General features: G+C 42.0%; 1 protein-coding gene across 1 annotated transcript in view; it reads right to left on the bottom strand.

Annotated features, from left to right (window-relative positions):
* Positions 1-1,450: 1,450 nt before the first annotated feature.
* The window catches only part of fam20ca (FAM20C golgi associated secretory pathway kinase a), a 40,014-nt gene continuing 22,199 nt past the window's right edge, over positions 1,451-19,265 (bottom strand). The window contains exons 4-10 of the mRNA XM_029438041.1: positions 8,345-8,437; positions 5,746-5,861; positions 4,914-5,094; positions 4,671-4,780; positions 4,454-4,535; positions 4,236-4,295; positions 1,451-3,199 (exon numbers count right to left, since the gene is read on the bottom strand). Coding sequence (XP_029293901.1) covers positions 2,941-3,199; positions 4,236-4,295; positions 4,454-4,535; positions 4,671-4,780; positions 4,914-5,094; positions 5,746-5,861; positions 8,345-8,437 — 901 coding nt within the window. The 3' untranslated portion in view covers positions 1,451-2,940. The remainder of the gene's footprint in view (positions 3,200-4,235; positions 4,296-4,453; positions 4,536-4,670; positions 4,781-4,913; positions 5,095-5,745; positions 5,862-8,344; positions 8,438-19,265) is intronic.

The raw sequence follows: 19,265 nt of genomic DNA on the forward strand, positions 1-19,265 counted from the left end.
AGAATATACCAAAAATAGCAATTGTAGAAGAGGGCATAATATTACTGCCATTAGTCTTGGAAATGGTGTCAAAAAAGGATGACCAGAAAGGGACAATTTACAAGAAAGACCATAGCATATGGTAGACGGTTACTGTTTGCACTTGTCACATAAAGGGCTTAGGTTTGGAAATATTCTTGCAAGTTTAGCTTTAATGAAGTGTAGCCGATGGAGCACTTTGAACTGTATTAAGGCATGTCTTGAGCTTATAGAAGAGAAATGAACCTCAGAAGAGCCATGTCTTCATCTGACAGCGGGGCCCCCCAAGATCATTTTCCCACAGTTCTCGATACAGAGGGATTATACCTATCCAAGATGTGAGCATAACTCATCGAGACTCTTCCCTTATTTAGCATTGACCCTTAATAAAGAATCCAGGCAAGGTAATGGGGGGATAGATGGAAATGAGTAAACTTCTTATGAGCAAAGTCCTTGATTTTTAAAGGACAAAGTTGACACTAGTTAGTCTATCTTTCTGGATATAAGTTCAAAGCTGGTCCCCGATGCTTCGTATTTGCAGGCAAGTAATATGAACGCAGGTTTGTATTAAATTCTTTCCTTATGCAAGCTGATTTATTATCAGATTATTATTATAAGAAATCCATCTGGTTGAATGCCCTAAAACCTGATTGTGGCATTAATGTAGTCAGTAGTGACATACTTTACTGTGACTTGTTTTTAATGAAATTTGTATGGCATATTATACTATTACTTTTTGAAATGACATTTTTTGACAAATGACACTTTGACTTCTTTTTAATACAATCTTTATGGCATAATATAGTTTTTATGAAATTTTCATGGCATACTACACTATGACTTTTTTATGACACTTTTAAGACATACTATACTAAGACCTTTTAAATGTAATATTCATGGCATAATATACTATAATTTGTTTTAAATTAATTTTCTTTGGCATAATTTTTATACATTTAAATTATTTTTTTATCGCATAATATAGTATTGCATAGTAATACATTATTTTGAGATTCAATATACTGACTTTTTTAATGACATTTTTATGAAATACTATACTACGTCTTCTTTTTAATGATTCTTTTATTAAATCTTTGACATTTTTCTTCATGAAATGCTTATGCATACTATACTTTGACTTTTTACAATAACATTTTAATGTCATTATAAACTATGCCTTTTTCAGGACATGTTCATGACATACTGTATATATCGTGACTTTTATTATTATTATTATTATTATTTTATGGCCTACTAACCTACAGATTATTTTCTATTTTCTACAATCGGTAAAAAACTATATCTCTATACTGAGTCCCGCTTATCAACCCAAACATATTTTTGATCTTCACTTGCCACGTCTAAAATCACACATCCACCTCCATCCACACATACAATCGTGTCCACAGCTACCTACACAATGAGAGATGTGTCCTCACGTTTTGTTTTTATTGCACACTTTAATCATTTAGTAAACAGATCTTCACAGTAACAATGCAATAGCAGAAAACAGAAGCAAATCACTGTGCGGTGTAGCTTGGTCTTCAAAGTATTTATAGGTATTTACACTGAGAATATGAAAATCAAAGAACACTGCCCGAGGTTCTCCCTGTAGTGGGAGGAGGCATTTTAACCCCTCAATAACCCCCGAAGCACTTCTCAGACTTGAGTCCACCCACTATGAATCCTGTCCATACTGCCAACCCAAAAACATTCAAGTACTGTATTTCTGTCATTGCACAGGTACCGGGTCAGCCAGAGCACAGGACTCTCAGGAGGAAAGTGAAAACTGCATGGCACCACCTCAATGTCAAATTTCCAATAGCTTTGTTGTTTTCCTATCATGTGAACAAAGTAGTACTCAAAGGAATGTCAATTTAAATAGCATCCAAATGCTAAGGTACCTAAGGTAAATATTTCCCAACGTACAAAGCAACATAACCTAGGATCTTTAAAACCGCTCTCACTCTTTGTTACACACCAATAAATAGTCATTTGGACATGGAATCTCCTAAAAACATACAAACTGTAACATTTTGCATTGCATTAATTGTAAAATCATATTATAACAGATAATTGTAAATGTTTCAGGTTCGCATGTAGGAATGGTTTGACTGAAATTACCATCTAGGCATTATTTTTGATTTGGAAAATACTATTTTAGTGCTGTGCTGCTGTACTGCATGTTCTAGGCTTGCAGGGGGAATCGGGAAAGTAAAAAAAAATAGGATACAAAATCAGAATAAGGCAAAGTGAACGTACTGTTTGAACTTCAGTGTCAAATATGCTTGCACTCAGATTTACACTGTTCAGATGAGCGTGGTAACATGTTCAGTCTGTGCCAAGACAGAAAGCTTATAAAGAAAATTAAGAGAACAAACTGTTTGCTTATTCTCCTGGTTGTAGAGTGTCTGTGCCAGGTCTGACATGTTTTACAAAAAGAAAAAAACATCTTCCACACATTGTTCTCAACCTTCTCATACATCGTGATAACTGATAAAGCTTATTGTCTGACCATATTCTGCCCCAGTCACTGTGCATTCTCATTTGGTTATGTACTAATATAATAAAACACATGAATCTAACTGATACCCTCCATATTCAAAACATACAGGACACAACCAGAACACAGCAGGGGTTCCTTTATGTCTTATACAACAAAAATACATCTGTATCTAACAAATAAAAAGCCTCTGTGTGAGCACAGTCTTTCATGGCAGCTGTGGACGGTTTCTTCTATATGAACACACGTAAAAGCAGTTTTCCAGAGAGGCAATGATGGCAAGTCTTGGAATTCACTGAATTCAGCTTGATATCAGAAGTGGGACTTTTGGTTCATCCCATTTGGTCGGAAAGCCACAGACGTGGTCCGTTGTTCATGTGTCTTCGGTGGTTTTCTGTCACCCTCGAGTCTCGTCCTCACTACCTGTGGCCGGGGCTCCTTTGGGTGGATGTGTCCCCGACTACCTCTTCCTCCACAACATTAATATGACCTTCCTTCTCTATGCAGCCTGCCAGGACCTGCAGCACCAGCCGGAGCCTGCGGTCCAAGGCCTGGAGGTGACGCTGGATGAGGATCGGGGACAGTCGGTCACGGAGCAAGGACTCCTCCATCAGGGAGCTCAGCCGGTACTCCTCTTTGGCCAGCAGCTGGAGACGCAGGTAAGTAGATTTCCTCACCCTGGAAAGGACAATTGAATAGATTCATTTAAATTAAACTAGAATATAAAATATTGCTTCATATATTCTCACTATGATGACTATACAAGAAAACTTTTGTTTTTCTCGCATGTCTCTGCAGTAAACGAAGAATCCAAAGATGGAGAAAGTTCTTGATAGGTTTAAGTAAATGTGGGCCGTGTTTAACAACAGCAAAATGATATAAAAACATCTGCGACGAGGAGCATGCCATGAGATCGTTTATGCGGAAGTGTTTAAAACAGTAGGGTTGTAGTGAAACTGCATGTGTTTGGGAAGTAGTGAGCATACGACTGCATAAAGGAGACTGGAATTATACTGCAGGAGTTGTGTGTGAGTTTGCAAATGGATGTTTTGATGTCATTATTGCTTTTGTTAAACACGGAATTTCCTCCGTTTTTGGATTCTTCGTTCACCGTGGAGTCATTTAAGGGGTGAAGTATTGCTTTAATTAATTTTTCATGCCATTTTTGCCCTGATTGGAGAGATGAAAGTAAAGATACAGACAGAAACTGGGAACATTATGGTTGTATGGTGTCTTAACCACAACCCGCCCCCCCCCCCCGCCCCATATGAATGAATTACAACATTAGTTTGCATTCACACTTTTCATAAATGAGGGAGCTTATCATTCGAAATGCAGATGCACTGCAGGCGCAACAAATGTGCACTTTTCAAGAAAATGCCATGAGTTGCGTTAAATCCAATAGCTGAGGACTTTGTGACTCAAGTTGAGAAGTCTGAGGTTAGACAATATCTCACAGTGTGTCAAAATGTAAAAGAGTTAAACACATAGTAATCTTCACATTAGACGTATGCATGCGAGGCCTGATGGAGCTGCAGCCAGGTCTCCGAGTACACAACTCATTCTCTGGAGATGGATTCCCACAGTGTGTAGTGGAGACATCTTGCTCTGGTCTAAAGTGTTGGAAGGGCTGAAGGAAGGACTGATTGACTAACAGGACAAAGAAACCCGATCAAAATGACAGGAAGAAATTCAAAAACAAACTAAGTCTGACCTGCAGCACTGGCTGAGAGGCACCAGGATGGACAGCTCATCATGGGAGTGTTTTCCAAACCTACAAGGGAGGGATAGTAGATGTCAATCAATCAATTTATATAATATTTAATCATACCTCAGTAATTGCAAGGTGTTGTATGTTAATTTATTCATTTTTGTTACTGTGGGTCAAATATCTAGTGTTTGTTAAGACAGACACTTTGAAAGTGTTTTTACCCTCTTCCGTTGTCCAGGTGAATAATGAAGGTGTCATTTCCAAACTTCTCAAAAGTTTCATAATGATGTCGATCCATGTTACCTGGACAAGGAGAGAGCAAGGTGGTGAGATAATGTGAGGACACTGCAGTTAATTAAAAAGTAAATATGCCATTTATTGCTCTCTAAATGCTCTATGTTTATATGTGAAGTCACACCCAGTTTCATCTACTCTTACCCATTAGGAAGTCAAAGATGGTCATGTCCATGACGTCCAGCAGTCGAGTGCCTCGGTCATACGGAGGAGTCTGTTTAACCTCGTCGCAGTAATCTTGGTCCACCTCCCACCTGAGAACACAGAAAACAGATATGTATAGAAAATGATTATATCTATATTTAGTGACAGTAATCAGCTGAGTTGAAACACTGACTCAAATGTCAAAAGGCAAATTGAAAGATTCATGAATGTGTTGTTCCTTACTCTGCTTTCTTGCGTTTGTGGTAGGAGCGTCTCCAGGGGTTTCTCCACGTCTTGCGTTTGGCCAGGTTCAGGTCCGGCAGGAAGGCTGCCAGCGAGCCTTCGATCTGGTCCGGTTTACCACACAGAGCGTGCTCAGTGGAGCAGTAGTACGAGCACTCACCGTAGAAGCAGACGTTATTGGCTGAGGAGAGAGAAGAAAACACAATTTTGAAATCAATGTGAATGAGGAAGCCGACATGGAGACATTGAGGAGTAAAGAGCTTGACAGTGAAACAAATGTTTTCTAACAGAGACAGGGAAGGGAGTGCTGAGCCGGCAAAGATGGCACATTACAATCAAAGTGTTCCTCGTTCCCTCTGTATTACAGGCTGATCTCTACATAAGCACACATGATGTATGCGACCTGATTTGCATATAATAATTAATTTGACACTTTGACTTTTCATTTGCTCTGACTAAGGCTATAGTTTCCCCAAATCACTGTAATGTATACATTTAATCCAGCAACATAAAAAACAACTTTAAAGAAAGGACTGTCTTGATTAACTGGCTTTTTTCTCCTCTCCTCTTTGTAGAGCTTTTTAGAATAAGCTGACTAACAGCGCCACCCTGTGGTGACTTTTGGCTATGACTGTATTTGTCACCACACATGCTGCCTCGAAGAGCAGACCTGGACATACAAACTCAGACTAACCTCAACTGCAGATACATAACCCACTTTGTTTAAAGTGTCTCACAAGTGAAGCCAGTGTTGTTCAGGTGCTCTGCCCAAATAGTATGAGTGATGCCGCCAAGAAACTGCATCATCAGCAGAGGCTGGCAGAGGATCTACCTGGTGAGATAAAGAAGGTCCTCCACAGCTTCTTATCACGCGTCGCATCCCTGATCTCCCTCGTCATGTTGACAAGTCGCCCTGCCACCGGGGGCACTCTCCGGAAGTCAAGGATCCTAAAGAAAGAGAGACGGGTAATAATTACATATTTTAAATTTCAACATTGCCACAGTGGAAGATTGGAAAGTCAGGTCTAAATTAGTACTGTATTACACAATGTTTTCAACTTTACTCTGCCCTGAACGGATGCAGCTACAAAAACATGTTCAGCCTCCAGCGCCTTCTCCCATGATGCCCCAGTTGGTGCAGATATTTAGAGTACCTCCAGCAAACCAGGAGAGCAACGAACCCTGAGCCCCGTCTTTTTGAGCCGCTCTGACCCAGTGCTCTTGGATTCTGCACCGTCCCGGCTCATCATCTGTCTATTAATAATCACCTGCATGCCTACAGAACAACAGGGAACAACTTGTGCTCCACATATGTCAACTCTTCTCCAAATAAAGACAGCCCAAAGAAAAATCGAGACATCAGGATACTTTTTCTTTTTTCTTTTACAGAAAAACATTTAGCGGTTTTCAATCCAAGCTGTCAGTACAAGACCTCTTTAATAATTCATCATCCTTACACTGTTTTCTGTCTGCGTTTGGGATTGGCATCAAAAGCTTCATTTATTAACATCCAACTTCCGCATTCAAACAAAACAGGGACGGAGAAGGTGTGTGTGTGTGTGTGTGTGTGTTTGTGTGATGCCACCTGTCACACCAACACACTAAAACACAGACAAAGACACCCATAATCCTCCAACTATATTTGGATGCTTGTGTTAAGTCTACACTTTTCTCAAACTCTTGTGCTCCCTTTCTGTCTCCATCTGTGTCTCTCTCTCCTTCTTCTCTTACACTCTTATGTCAGAACACTATACCTATTCAGCTACTGTTTAGCCTGCCTCACTGTATATTTGCTATCCAAATGACCCTGACCCGTTTGAGACTAAAGATAAGTCTCCTGGGAGCGGGCGCACACACAGACGGACCGGCTGACTGGAACAGAGTTGGCGAAACTCTAGCCTACAGAGGGACGCATTCAGGAGCTGCAAACTGCACCGTCATGTCGGGCCCCGGTGACAAAGGAGCACCTGTGTGTGCGTTTGCATATGTGTGTACATCACACTCGAGCATCTATTCGTGTGCACTGCACTATCACACAGCCTCGAGTCACAAGGAGTTCAAAGCAGTTGGGAATATGCTAAAGTACAGAGGATAAAAAAACCCTGAGATGTAGAAGTAATTACTGGAAAGCAGTGATGCAGCCTTTTCCCTGAAATCCTCAGGATATACATTTCATTCAGAACACTTGTAGCATTACAAATCAAATTAAAGAAAGGGTAACACTTTCCATGAAGACCACATCTATAGTGAATTATAATGCATTTGTATATGTCATAAATCATTATAGATGAGACTTATAATGAATTATACTTGAATATAATTTCTGCTGCATCATAAGTGATTAATATGTAAGACGTCACTGCATAATAATCTCTTATGATGCAGCACAGAATCTTCATAATGCATGAAAATGCCTCACTCTTAACTTAGCACCAACAATGCAAAGTTATGATGAAGCATGCATTATTATAGATGCATCAATACTTACGTCATCCTTATTTACCAAATACAATGATCATTTATGATACTGCGTGGAGTATAATAGCATACTATGAGTCCTTACTACAGTTACTCTAGTTCATAACTAGTCAAGATCATCCTTAAGATTATATACTATCTTCATAGAAAGTGTTAACAAAGAAACTTTCAGTCTCTGCATTTCTGGTTTAATATGAAGCCATAAATTAGCAATAGCTCAGACTGGTATCCAGAGGCTGCTGTGTTCAGGCAACTGGTCTATAATTCTTCGGCAGCCCCGCATGGTGCATGCAAGCCAAAAAACAAACTGCTCTTAAGGGATAACAGAAGCACCCCCCCCCCCCCTCTGATCTAAAACCATGTCCCGGTGGAAATGGCATGTCTGTGATTTCCTGTTTGGCTCCATCTTCCTGCCCACGCAAACACATGTCGCTGACCTCATCTAACAGAGAGCGAGAGTGTGTGTGTTTGTGTGAGCATGTGTGAAGTAATTACCGCACCCTCAGCGGTCCTCAAGATGACCTGCGCACCATTAATCATCCTCCCCCAGAATCCCAAAACTATCATGTTTTACTCTTCTTAGTGTTGCTCTGTTGAGAAGTTTTTTTTGTTTTTTTTACCTTGTCAGCTGAAGTCTGTAGAGTAAAAGGATCATGTGGAAATCAATGTACTCCGCTGCAAGTGAAGGAGATGATCCCAGCGCTCGGTGTGTTATCTAATCCCTCATGTACCAAATCCCATTTAGATTTTCCCATTTTAAGTCCATTAAGGCACACCTCCGGTTTATAAATGGGTAGAAGTGTAGTTGTCTGTATGAATGGACAAGTGCGACCTGCCATTCTTCCTGGAACAGGCCGTGAAGGATGATTTTAAAATGCACTCGGACAGAAAACAGATGAGTCACAAAGACATCTCAGGGTTTTTTAAGGAAAAGAAAAGATTATGTAACGCACCTGTCCAAGTGAAAAGCTGCTATCTCAGCGTTGTGCCTCTCAAAGTCGGAGAAGTAGAAGAAGTCTGGAGGGGTTTCCTGATCTCGGGTCTGCCTGAAAGAGAAGGGTAATAAAACATTAAACATAACATCTTTTAGTCAAAGCAATCCATTTCTTTTTAATGTGATTTTATTTCTCGTTACATAAAAAACAGTTTAGATAAGAGTAAAAAAAGGAAACATGATAAGAGTGGACATTTCTATATTTATATCCACCCTAATCTGAAAAAGATCTTTTGGCTGTTTTATTTTGCTGTTGTTTTTTCTCTTTTAGCTTCTTTGCTCTATTTAAAATTATTTTTAGAATTGTTTGTCTTTTTATCTTGTAAGGCATTTTGTAACTTTGGTTAAAAAAGTGCATATATAAAGAAGGTTTATTGTTACAATTATTTTGATTTGAGACATTTCTGCTCCTCAGCTTTCATTGGCTTTCCGTCTCCTGCGTCTGCATCGCTTTCTAGGACAGAAGATGTCGCATGACACCAACGCCTACGTGGACACGACTGATGAAGGGAAGCTGGATGAGATTCTTGCTCTCATCCTGCAGTTCCTCCCAACAAACACACACAGACAGACACACACATACAGACACACATAGACAGATACACAGAGACAGACACACACATACAGACACACACATACAGACACACACATACAGACACACACAGACAGATACACATAGACACACATACAGACACACACAGACAGACACACACAGACACACACACAGACAGATACACAGAGACAGACACACACATACAGACACACACATACAGACACACACATACAGACACACACATACAGACACACATAGACAGATACACAGAGACAGACACACACATACAGACACACACATACAGACACACACATACAGACACACACAGACAGATACACATAGACACACATACAGACACACACATACAGACACACACAGACATATACACAGAGACAGACACACACATACAGACACACAGAGACAGACACACACAGACAGACACACACATACAGACACGCACAGACAGACACACAGAGACAGATACACAGAGACAGACACACACAGACAGATACACAGACACACACATACAGACACAAACAGACAGACACACAGAGACAGATACACACATACAGACACACACACATACAGACACACACAGACAGACACACACAGACAGATACACACAGACAGACACACACAGACAGACACACACATACAGAAACACACAGACAGACACACACAGACAGACACACACAGACAGACACACACATACAGACACACACAGACAGACACACACAGACAGATACACACATACAGACACCCAGAGTCAGACACACACACACACAGACACCCAGGAGATGTGAATCCCTGCCAACCAAACCATGTATCTGTGTCAGGAACGGCTAGAAGCCTCTTTGTGTCAGTCTCTAATCTCTCCACATTCCCACACTTGCTAACTCTTTCTAACATGCAAACACACCTGACATTAACCTGCTCCGCTTGCACACAGTCAGCTAAACCTCTCTCACACACACACACACACACACACACACACACACACACACACACACACACACACACACACACACACACACACGCTACCCCCCCCCCCCCCCGCTTTATCTTTACTCCCCTCCTCCACTCCATTAGTGTGGATTTTACTTCGGCTGCATTGTTTTCCCGTCCCCCTGCTCTCTGTACCTGTCCTCCTGTTCTTTTACATGTCAAGGAAGCAGCCATTTACCCATGAATCAATTGCTGCTATTGTGATCCCTTCTCACCCAGAGCGCAAGGAGGGGACTAATGGTCATTATATTTTCAGGATGCAGAGCAAGGGATAGAAGATACTGTGTAGATGAAGAGGGGGTGGAATAAAAGGTAGCACGAGCGTTTGCTTTTAAAAGGTGACCTTACGATCCGGAGCACTTGTTATCAGTCAAATGTTATCAAGGGACCTTATCATGGGTACGTAATCAGCGCTGCTAAAAAGGCTCAGCGGCACAAAGACATGCAAAGTTTGAACAATGAGATGTGAAAGGGAAGGCTTTTCTTAAGGTTTGTACATAAAGCAGCTTGTTTAATAAGCTGCTCTGTGAAGAGAGTCAGTAAGAAATAAAGAGACAAAGACGTCAATACAGCAATAATATAATGACGCCTTTCTTCCAAGCTCTTACACAATATATGATTTTCTTTCTTCTTTCCCAATTTCACTTTCTGCTTTGAGAGTGTGTAACGTAAACCTGACTGGCACGCATTACAAGCTTTGGTTGCCATGGTCACCAAGATATGTAATGCCATTTCCTGTCGGGGAGGAAGCTTAGAACTTTGAATGTAAGGGAACTGCAGGTTTTTGATGTGAAAAGCTATAAAGCAAGAACACACACTCTCAAATACAAACAGACAGACAGACAGACACACACACACCACACACACACACACACCCACACCCTTTATGAGTGAGTGTCCTTGATAATAAGAGGATCTTTATATGAAGTGTGATTAGGCTACAGCAAATGTACTGTAGTGCAGCAGTGTGTGTGTGTGTGTGTGTGTGTGTGTGTGTGTGTGTGTGTGTGTGTGTGTGTGTGTAAGTGATGAAGCTGACTCAGTTAGTGCTGACTCTGCAGTTTTAAGGCTCATTCATGTGCTTAGACCTGCACAGTGGAGGGTTATATTAGAGGGATGGGAGAAGGAGGGGCCCACACAACAACAGCTGTGGCCCAGACTCTTGATACACACTCCTCTTTTCTTACTCTGTCTCTCACACACTCAAACACACATACTCACACACACACACACACACACACACACACACACACACACACACACACACACACACACACACACACACACACACACACACACACAACCAAACCGAGGATACGTGGTGGTGACAGAGCGAGGACAGCAGAGACAAACCCGGTGAGAGACAATCAACACGCGAACCACTTTTATTTCACCTTTTGGAATTAAATGACGGTGGGACAGCACATAGTGAGTAATCATACAGTACATACTCCCCATTGACCTACTGCTGTAATGGCATCCTGCTACTGATCCATCACAGAGAAGGAAAGAAGGAGACAGACAGAGACAGACAGGGTGCACGGGAGATCTGTCATCTATTGGTAATCCACAGCAGATTTCAGCCCCTCACTGACAGGCGTCTTTGTCTCCGTCTGGCCCCTGTGTTTGTGTGTGTGTGTGTGTGTGTGTGTGTGTATGGGGAGTGCTTTGCTGCGAGATCTGGGTAAAAGCAACTGCAACACATGCACACATAAAAATGAAAAGATCTTGAATGTAAAATAAAGGAGCTAAAACAAAGTGGATATTGGATTTAAATTCATCAGGTGGACTTGGAGAAGGAACTGACTGTAAGTAATTTAAAGCTTTTTGAACTCTGATGAGTATTTTTTCTTTTTGTCTTTCCCCACAAACAAATGAACATCACCAGTGTGCTCTCATCTCGTCAACCATACGAAGTACGTGGATGTAATTCCAAGACAGTGAGTTGCAAGTGTGTTTTAAGCATCTTTGGGCTTTAAATTGTTCTGAGCCATAACAAGCAATGAAGCTGTAGCAGTAAGTCAGGAAGACTATTCTTTTGAATGCATGTAGTTTATTTCTCATACATCCTGCCATTCACTCTTCTCACGCACGCTCACTCAGAAATTCCTGCTGTTATTGTCAATCGGATATCAGCTGTTCTCATCAAATCAAATTTATTTATATAGTCCAATATCACAAATTATACATTTGTCTCAGTGTGCTTTACAGACTGTACAGGTTACGACACCCTCTGAACTTTCTAAAAGAAACCCCATAATGTTCTCATCTATCCAATAGCACAGCGACATACCTCCATTGTTAGCCTATCATCTTGCTGCTGTCTCTTTTTGAATAAGATTCTCTCTCTGTCTTTAGTATGTTCATGCTGCTGTTACGCGCACCTCCATCTCCCCATCACGATCAGTCTTCACAGATTCATCAGCCGGCAGTGTCCGGACTCCAGGAGGGGGGGGGGATTTATCTTTATGCTGCGACGGGCAGACGCCCCTCGATTACAAATCTCCCCGTAGAGTCTCATCGCCAAAGACTTGCTGTCAAGACTTTATTATCGCATTTCATGCGTCATAATAAAGAATTATCTTTACTTCATTTACTTGTCTCTCCTGATTGAAGTAGTTATTGCATCCTCTCAACAAGATGAGGATGATCAAAGCGTACCAGTAAAAAGTCATATGACTACAAGAAGAGAATAACTAATAAAAAAAGATCTGCATGCAGTTTACGATTCCAAATCTGGTTTACAATGTAGGATGAGAAAAAAGGATAAGAGGAGATTCAATAATATCAAACTCTGCTTAGATTTTTCTAACCTCAGTTTGGTTACTGAGCAGCCAAAATGAATTACCTGTCGCCAGGTACACGTAACACCAATTATCAAGCATCCAGCAGCTTCTCTCCTTTATTCCACTTATTCCTTTACTGTGCCCTTGTCCATGTCTCTATCATTCCTTCTCTTGCTCTTCTCTCCCCAACCATTAATGTTTAAAAAACTAATTTCACCAAAGTATATATCATTTTCCCTCCATCTCGACACTAGGAAAGGACACCATGGTATGCCTTTTCTACTGTGGAAGTCGTTTTTTGTTTGTGAAAGTTTTGGAGAAGTGATTAGTGCGATATACTTAGGACACTCTTGGGTAAATGGCACCTTGTAGAGTACTCACAACACCTCTCAAGGTGACAGACAGGTGGAAGGATGGAGGACCGGATAAAAGATTGTGAGATAAAAACCTCTTCTGCCTGGTGATTTGTGTCAGAGGATGCTTATCTGTCAGCAGCACTACATGCAGAAGTATCAGAGAGAGCACAAGCGAAGACTGTCAAGGCTGTGCATGTGTACGTGCGCTTGTATTTGTGTACTGTGAGTGTATGTATACATTTTGTGTGTATTCCTGACTCTGTGTCTGCTGAGTCCTCTTTATGTTCCTCTACGCTTATTTGCTTCCTCCAGTATCGGAGAGGGATCTAAGAACCGTCCCAGGGCCCCAAGGTAGCTGTCTAAATTGAATTTCACAAGTCTTCTAGCCTCAGCTATTTTCAACACACAGGCTGAGGCGTCGCCAGGAGGGAAAGACAAGTTATCTGCATGTGTGGGAAGCAGTGTGCGCACTATCATTATAAGAATGCTGGGAAAAAGACTTGACTTGAATAAGACGAATGATGGCCTGAGTCTGTGCTTCAATTTCAAAGTTATTAAATACTCATGAGCCTGGTGAGTGTGGAATTGATATGAAGACTGAGCAAGATTATCACCTTTCTGCAGCATGAAGTATTCAGTATGTGTAAGTATAGAGGTGCAAATATCTATGGATTGATAATATATCAGAGTAGGGCGCCCTTGAGAGTCATATATTTTCTTTAATGGTGTGCATTAGAGGTAAGAGTTATTAAAATGATGGCATATGAGTTATAGTAGGTATTATATCCATGAAGGAATGCACCATACATGTTGGACTTGTCCTTCAAAGATGGCAACTGAAAATTCTCCATTCTGATTGGCTGGTGTGGTGTGGATTAACTTTGAGTAACTGCGCAGTGTTACTGGACATCTGTAATGCACATGTTCGCTTGCAGTTCTAAATGAATGTGGTTGTATTAAACTGTGGGTAGAGACATCAACAGTGAGCAAAAACAGCATCCAATTCATCTAATGGCAGGAGGTAAACGGATTATTTGAATCAACGTAATATCTCTTATATATATATATCCATCTACCGCTTATCCGGGGTCGGGTCGCAGGGGCAGCAGCTCCAGTAAGGAACCCCAAACTTCCCTTCTCCGGGCCACATCCTCCAGCTCCGACTGGGGGATCCTGAGGCGTTCCCAGGCCAGTGAGGAGATATAATCTCTCCACCGAGTCCTGGGTCTTCCCCGGGGTCTCCTCCCAGCTGGACGTGCCTGGAACACCTCCCTAGGGAGGGTCCCAGGTAGCATCCTTACTAGATGCCCGAACCACCTCAACTGGCTCCTTTCAACGTAAAGGAGCAGCGGCTCTACTCCGAGTCTCTCATGGATGGCTGAGCTTCTCACCCTATCTCTAAGGGAGACGCCACCCGTCTTAGAAAACCCATTTCAGGCCGCTTGTACCTGTGATCTCGTTCTTTCGGTCATGACCCAGCTTTCATGACCATAGGTGAGGATAGGAACGAAGATCGACCGGTAGATCGAGAGCTTTGCCTTCTGGTTCAGCTCTCTTTTCGTCACAACGGTGCGGTAAAGCGACTGTAGTACCGCCCCCGCTGCTCCGATTCTCCGGCCAATCTCTCGCTCCATCGTCCCCTCACTCGCAAACAAGACCCCGAGGTACTTGAACTCCTTCACTTGGGGTAAGGGCTCATTCCCTACCCGGAGTAGGCAATCCACCGGTTTCCTGCTGAGAGCCATGGCCTCAGATTTTGAGGTGCTGATCCTCATCCCAACCGCTGCACACTCGGCTGCAAACCGATCCAGTGACTGCTGAAGGTCACAGACCGATGACGCCATCAGGACCACATCATCTGCAAAGAGCAGCGATGAGATCCTCAGGCCACCGAACTGCAACCCCTCTCCTCCACGACTACGCCTCGATATCCTGGCCATGAAAATCACGAACAGGATTGGTGATAAAGCGCAGCCCTGGCGGAGGCCAACATCCACTGGGAACGAGTTCGACTTACTGCTGAGTATCCAGACACAACTCTCGCTTTGGGCGTACAGGGATTGGATGGCCCTCAGAAGTGACCCCCTCACCCCACACTCCCGCAGCACCTCCCACAGTATCACCCGGGGGACCCGGTCATACACCTTCTCCAGATCCACACCGGTTGGGCGTACTCCCAGGCCCCCTCCAGGATCCTTGCGAGAGTGAAGAGTTGGTCCGTTGTTCCATGTCCAGGACGGAATCCACATTGTTCCTCTTCAATCAGAAGTTTGATACATATATATATGCTTGAATAATAAATCTTTGAGTTGTATCCAGAGAGTATAAAGAGACGACAGACAGATAATGCTTTTTCTTGCTCTGTACACCTGTCAGATTGAGCGGTGACCATTCATATGAGGTCAAGCATCCTCCGGTTGGTGCTCATGGTAAAAAACAATGTCAAACAAATAGACAGTAGCCCAAATAGACAATAAAAAGCAAACAGTGATGCTAGTCTATCATACAACGGCGGTTGTTGGCTGTAACGCTGGGATGAAATGCTCCCCATGTGTATAAACACCTTAAAAAGTAAATCTTTATCTGCGTATAAATGTGTAGTTACAAAGCTACTTCATACAAAGAAAGGCCCTGTAGTCTGACTTTCTCTTAAAAGATTCTTCTCTATCTTCCAATTATCCCATTCAGCTTAATCTCACTTTTTCCTTCTCTCCCAATTATCTCCAGTTCCTTCAATCTGTCTTGGCTGTCTGACTTTCTGACCGTAATAAAAAACCTGCAGGCGGCAACTGAGGCCTTGAATTTGGAAATCAAAATGTACGGCTTTAAGGGAAGCTGCATGGCTGTGGGCGAGGTCACTATCTGTGACCACCAGAGCTCTCCGGCAACCCTTGAGAATAAATTACAGAAACCCTCAGAGCTAGCGTAAATTGTGAGTGTGTGTGGAGTCATGTTGAGTCACGATTGAGAGTCAAAGAGAGAGAATGCGTCTATTCTAACCGTCTCATCTGGCCAGATGGCTGGGAGTCCCTGTCTGTATATGTCAGGGATCAGACCATGGCTTATGGCTCTGCAAAGCCCTGCTGCTCTCTAACTACCCTCTGTGCATGCAGACTACACAGGGTGCTGGAAATAAAACACACAGAATACTATAGGACTACAGACAGTTTGGAGATCAGGGACTAAAACAGGAGCTCAACTTCAAAATAAAAATATGAACATTAAAAGCTTTTACTAAAATATGATTGATTAAAAACCCTTTAATGCCTGGAGGGGGATTAGTGCACACACACAAAAAAAGACACACATTAACGGTGCAGTACTTTATAAATAGAACATGAGTTTTATCGCAATCCCTGCCCACAATTTCCCTCCGATCGTTTTAGTACGGAAAGGTTCAGCAAGCACTTTGCTTTGGGAGAGAAGTTATTTCCAAAAGATGCCTGATCAAAAAACACTGTAACCTCTACGGGAAAGAATCAGTGTGAAGTCCATTGGGCTGATCGGTCAGTGTTCAGTAATGTAAGGAAATCTCTGTTGCCTGGTCAACATGTAGGAAGTATCAAATACTCCCCCATGATGCAGCTATAGGCTGAGTCTCACGTCCGTCGTCTCAGTGCTCTACATTACTATAAGAGCTATTTCTGAAATGTGAATTTTTTCCTCCATTGGCCTTAATTGACTGGTGTGACATATTAGCGGTGTTCCCCTGGGCACATCGCTCCATAGCGTGGAGTTTAAAGGCCTAAAATCACTGTAAAGACCTGATGCAAAGCTGCTGAATTATTTCTGGGCTTTTGGGATCCCTTCCCTACAATCGTCTTAACGGGCTCCCCTGAGTCGCGAGCAGCACATGTATGAAAAATAACTGAAAATCTTATTAGTATCACTGCAAATTTTTTCATTTTCACAAAGCCGTAATCTAGTGAATGCATTAGCACTTTTCCCCGTCAAAATATTGTTTTGTATTGTTGTGCTTGTTACTCGAGAAGCGTATTCACTGGTGGCTTTAAGTAAGAAGTGCTACAAATGGCAGCTTTCTGATATCAATAGACTAAATGTCTAATGATTCAAACGCTTTTCAATTGCATTTCATTCACTCAGAATAATCAGAAAATAGACCTCACGACAGTTTTGGTGATATTACAACAGCTTATTTTAGTCAGTGTAGTTATGAAAACTGACATCCTTTTCAAAATAGATACAGTATGTTTAATTAATATTTCACACTTTCCACATCACAGGTACTTCCATATATGCATATACTAAGTAGTTTTATAACAATTACAAATGTATATTTAGCAGCTATAACAGCATCAGAAAAAAACATTATTCTAGATATTGTTGGTGTCTAGTCAATTAATTGTATTAAAACACATGTAATTGTTTCCCATACTATCTCTGCCGTAGGGGATTTATCATTTGTGTGAGTGTAATGCCCTCAGGCTGTTGTACTTCTGTTAAAATAAGTTATTTTTCTGAGAAATAAAAGGGGATATGGAGGAAAATCTCCTGATGGAAGAAACAAAAAAAATCGAGAATCTCACAAAAGTTATTTTTCGAGCTTGGCCTCGAATATAAAGTCACTACAGTTTCACAGAGGTGGGAGGCATCTGAAGAGAATACTTGGCACAAGGGGACATTTCCGTTGCAGAAAGTGACATTTCTCCAGCCTGGCAGACTTTCATCAGACCAGCTGCAGTTCTCAGTTTTGATGGTACCGTAGCTAAATGCAGAGAACATGGACTTTGTGCGAGGAAAGAGGATTGGCGCTGGCTGGGAGGAGTTGGATTCCCAAGAGTGTCATTAAGGCGGAGAGAGTTACTTCTCAAAAAGGCTGAAAATCACCTGGCTCTGAAGCATCACAGCATTCATATTAGTGGTTGATGTCTTGTCAAGTAAAATCAAGGAGAGAAAGGAGGGTGGGAAAGAGAATGAGAAGGCAGGAAACATTTTTTTAAACTTAAAAACAGATTCCTTTATCGAGCTAGGAACTGGATTGACCTGATTTAGGACTGTGTGTCGCTTTGGCAGAATACAAGACCCCCACATATCACAAATACTATGACCCACATGTGTGCAGCGTGGCAGGGATGTACATTTACTGTAAGTTTATATACTGGGACAATACTGCTGTTTTCATGTATGTAATGCCACTAAAGAGATTATCTACTTGAAGATGGGACTGGTCTTTATGCTTATGGTTTGTCTCTCCCCTCTCTCCCACATCGTCACACACAACAAACACGCAGCGGTTTATCCTCAACAATCAGGAGCAACACACTTGGTCATATTTACATATCCATCCACAGAGGATTAACTGCTTTCAATAGCACGAGTCTGAGGCAATCCTTCCAAGGGTGCGCTTTGCACAGAATACGAACTATGAATTATGCAGAACATACACAAACATCAAGGGTATTCTTGGGTCAACAGCGATTAGATGTCGAAATGCGCAAGCTCGGGGATGTTTAGAACAATAAGCTTCAAAAGTGAGTGTTGACACTGCATACTGACAGCATGTGATTCTCTCCTGCAGTATTTATTTTTCATAAACACTCATGTTGTATCTTGAACAGTAGTTTTTTTTTTAAGGCCAACCACCTGTTCCAAAAATGTCTGCAAAAAATTTGACAGCTATACAACACTGAACATCCTCACCAAGCAATCCACCATAAAAATGAGCCGTAAAGATTCAGTGGGAATGCAGGAATGCTGTGGATTGTTATTGCCGCAAATATTACACCCGACCACACTTAAGTGTCACAAAGAGCATTCATAATGTAGAAGAAGGCACTAATGCGCACGAACAGAGAGGCACAGTCCCTCTACAATCTATTCCAGCAGGAAATTCCTCCAGAAAGCCTTCGCCAGTTGTCTTTATCCCTCACAGCTCCAGAAGTCGTGAGAGAAGGAGCGAGGAGTATATAGGGGTGGGGGGGGGGGGGGGGGAAGCTAGATTCACACTACATAATGTGGGAAAAAGTAGAAGACGGCATCCACCTTGACACTTCTGCTCTTACAGAGGCACCAAAAGATCAACAAATGCCGCAAAGGCCGACATCACTTCCATAATAAAAACTAACTGAATAGCGCTGCGCTTGTTGGGATCAATAGGGATTTTAAGAGCTTTCCCTGTATGTGACTGTGTGTATAAGTTTTTGTTTCTGCCTGCACACA

This window comes from Cottoperca gobio, chromosome 8 (genome assembly GCF_900634415.1).
Source record: "Cottoperca gobio chromosome 8, fCotGob3.1, whole genome shotgun sequence".
NCBI lineage: Eukaryota > Metazoa > Chordata > Actinopteri > Perciformes > Bovichtidae > Cottoperca > Cottoperca gobio.